The sequence below is a fragment of the Silurus aristotelis genome (genome assembly GCF_946808225.1).
Source record: "Silurus aristotelis genome assembly, chromosome: 25".
NCBI lineage: Eukaryota > Metazoa > Chordata > Actinopteri > Siluriformes > Siluridae > Silurus > Silurus aristotelis.
In genome coordinates this window covers 230477-234349 of record NC_139598.1, presented here as the reverse complement: position 1 = coordinate 234349, position 3873 = coordinate 230477, and the positions used below count along the sequence as shown (strand labels likewise).

Here is a 3873-nt window from a genome sequence, read left to right as displayed (position 1 = left end):
TGTTGTGCTGAGTTGAATTGTGTTAAGTTGTGTTAAATTGTGTTCAGTTGAGTTGTGCTGAGTTGCATTGTGTTGAGTTAAGTTGAGTAGTGCTGAGTTGAATTGTGTTAAGGTGTGTTAAGTTAAATTAAGTTTATTTGTGTTAAGTTGTTTTGCGCTGTGTTGAGGTGTGTTAAGTTGTGGAGCTGAGTTAAGTCTTGTTGAGTTGAGTTGTGTTACGTTGTGTTAAGTTCAGTTGTGTTCTGTATGTTAAATTGTTTTAAGTTGTTTTGAGCTAAGTTCAGTTGTGTTGAGTTGTGTTTAGTTAAGGTTGTGCTGAGTTGAGTGTGTTGAGTTGTGTTTAATTAAGTTTGTGCTGAGTTGAGTTGTGTTAAGTTGTGTTTAGTTAATGTTGTGCTGAGTTAAGTTGTGTTGAGTTGTGTTTAGTTAAGGTTGTGCTGTGTTGAGTTGTGTTTAATTAAGGTTGTATTGAGTTGTGTTCTGTGTTGTGTTGCATTTAGTTTTTCTGCATCCTGTAATGACATCATATTTCTAATTTTAGCAATATTTCTAAGGTGAAAGAAGGAGATCCTGGTGATATTATTCACGTGAGCCTCAAAGGAAAGACTCGAGTCAATAATCACACCGAGGTCTTTGACTGCTGTACACACTGAAACAGAAACACCACCCAGAGATGCTACAGAATCAGAAAGTTTACTTCTAGCTGCATGTGGTCCTAGTAAAAGTACTTCTGTCTTATCTGAGTTGAGCAGAAGAAAGTTATCAAGCATCCACTGTCTAATGTCCTTTACACAACATCTAAGCTGTGTTGAGTTAAGGTGAGTTGTATTTTGTTGTTTTGAGCTGAGCTGAGTTGTGTTGAGATGTGTTGAGTTGAGTTGTTTAGTTGTGTTGAGTTTAGTTGTTTAGTTGAGTTGAGTTGGGTTCAGATGTGTTGAGTTGGGTTGTTTTGTTGTGTTGAGTTGGGTTGAGTTGAGATGAATTAAGTTGGGTTGAGCTGTGTTGTGTTTTGTTGAGCTGAGTTGTGTTGAGTTAAATTGAGTTTTGTTGAGTTGGGTTAAATAGTGTTTTGTTGAGTTGAGTTGAGTTGAGTTGTGTTTTGTTAAGTTGTGTTTTGTTGAGTTGGGGTAATTTATGTTAAGTTGAGTTGTGTTTTGTTGACTTGAGTTTTGTTTTGTTTTGTTAAGTTGTGTTTTGTTAAGTTGAGTTGTTAAGTTGTGTTTTGTTGTTTTGAGTTAAGTTGTGTTTTGTTGAGTTGGGTTAATTTGTGTTAAGTTGTGGTGTTGAGTTAAGTTGTGTTGTGTTGAGTTGAGTTGTATTGTGTTTTGTTGTGTGTAAGTTCTGGTTGTAGTGTAATGCTGAGATGTTGCATTGTTTGCAGTTGGCACTGGACAGCAGCTCCCCAATCCGGTTTAAGGTCCAGGCTCTGATCTATCCTGTGCTCCAGGCTCTGGACTTCAACACTCCATCATACCAGCAAAACGGAGACGTCCCCATCCTGTACCGCTCGCTCATGGTCCGTTTCTGGTTGGAGTACCTAAATGGGGACCAGAACCTCGTGCATGCACTGCTTGTGAACAACCATACAGTTCTGGACCAGAACCAGGATGCAGCCACAGCCCAGCAGAAGCTTGACTGGACCCGATTATTAGCTCCTAAATTCACCAAGCACTACAAACCCGTGGTTCCTCATCAGGGTTCTCCACAGATCCTGCAGCAGCTCCCAAGCCTCCTGGACACCCGAGCTGCTCCGTTACTGGCCAAGGACGAGGTTCTGAAGTTGGTCCCTCCTGCCTACATCATGACGTGTGAACACGACGTTCTGCGAGATGACGGTTTGATGTACGCGCAGCGCCTGGAGGAGGCTGGAGTACCTGTAACCACCGACCATTATGAACAAGGATTCCATGGAATCATGATGTTTGGATTTTTTCCCGCCTGTTTCTCTGTGGGGTTGCAGAGTCAAAGGAACTACATACACTGGCTACAGAACAACCTCTAACCTTTATTATAGTTCTTTAAGTTTGGCTGAAGGTCCAGTGGTCCGGATCCATTTATACCTCGTGTGACATCTATGTGTAAAGAACACGTCAATACTGAATGAGTTCCTGAAAGGTGTTTAGAGTGTGTGCTACACACTCATCAACACAAACACACTCATCAACACATCAACACAAACACACTCATCAACACATCAACACAAACACACTCATCAACACAAACACACTCAAACACTTTTATTTATAACGTTACTTATGAATGACATTCTATGTGATGAATAATGAGTTGTACAGTACCAGTAACAGCTCCACTGGGGGTGAACGTCCCCTCACTGCTCTCTGCTTTACACAATGCAAAGCTTTTTGATCTACAACAAAAAAAAGTTTTAACTCAAAATTATATATATTTCTAAGAATAAATTTTTTTTTAACAATTTTAATCGAGAAATAAATATTGGATTTTTGAGAATTTTAAACATTAGAGTTTGTAATGTCTATTTTTGTAATAAAAAGTGTATTGTGGTATAATTGTGATTATTCTACTGTTGTATGTGTTACATGTCTGATACATTTATCCTGAAGTTGATGGTTTATTAATGAACATTACTGAGGAGTGGAAACATGAACATGCAACGTGTAGGAACATGAATAATGTAGAAAAGGCCACTGAAATACTTGAAAGATGCTAAGAATTGTGATTGTTTTAATAAAAGTGATTATTGTTAAAGATAAAAATCAGTGTGAGAATTATGGTGATTGTTGAGATTTTATTTTTGTTCTGTATTTGACATAAATCATAAACATAAAACTGAATTGTGAAAACAGAGTCAATAACAGTTTGGTTTGGAAGTAAAAAAATGTCCTCAGTGTTGATCAGTGTGGAGGAGACCTGAGAGGGGTGTGGGTGGGTGTGTGTGTGTGTGTGTGGGGGGGGGGGGTAGAGTTGTAATAGGGCAGTTGGGGGATATTGGTGGTGTAAGATATATCAGCTGTCTCCTCAAGCACATGGGAAAAGCCTCAGAGGAATGTTCACATCAACTCCCTTTCACCTATGAACACCACAGCAAACCTCCTACTGCTTTCTGTGTGTGTGTGTGTGTGTGTGTGTGTGTGTGTGTGTGTGTGTGTGTGTGTGTGTGTGTGTGTGTGTGTGTGTGTGTGTACTGTACTGTATTTTACATGCTTTCTACATACACTCTTCTTACAATCTATTGTCTACATACTATTTTCTACATACATTACATATTCTATACACTGTTCACAACATACACCACATACACTCTACATACAACATATACACCACATATAGTCTACATACACCACATACACTCTACATACAACATAAACACCACATATAGTCTACATACACCACATACACTCTACATACAACATATACACCACATATAGTCTACATACACCACATACACTCTACATACAACATATACACCACATATAGTCTACATACACCACATACACTCTACATACAACATATACACCACATATAGTCTACATACACCACATACACTCTACATACAACATATACACCACATATAGTCTACATACACCACATACACTACATACAACATATACACCACATATAGTCTACATACACCACATACACTCTACATACAACATATACACCACATATAGTCTACATACACCACATACACTCTACATACAACATATACACCACATATAGTCTACATACACCACATACACTACATACAACATATACACCACATATAGTCTACATACACCACATACACTCTACATACAACATATACACCACATATAGTCTACATACACCACATACACTCTACATACAACATATACACCACATATAGTCTACATACACCACATACACTCTACATAC

The 3873-nt window shown here is 38.4% G+C and overlaps 1 protein-coding gene across 2 annotated transcripts in view; it reads left to right on the top strand.

Annotated features, from left to right (window-relative positions):
• nceh1b.2 (neutral cholesterol ester hydrolase 1b, tandem duplicate 2) overlaps positions 1–2735 on the top strand; it is a 6313-nt gene extending 3578 nt beyond the window's left edge. For both annotated transcript variants that reach the window (XM_083530375.1, XM_083530376.1), the window contains exon 5: positions 1382–2735. In XM_083530375.1, the coding sequence (XP_083386501.1) occupies positions 1382–2002 (621 nt within the window). In that variant the 3' untranslated portion in view covers positions 2003–2735. The remainder of the gene's footprint in view (positions 1–1381) is intronic.
• Positions 2736–3873: the final 1138 nt, after the last annotated feature.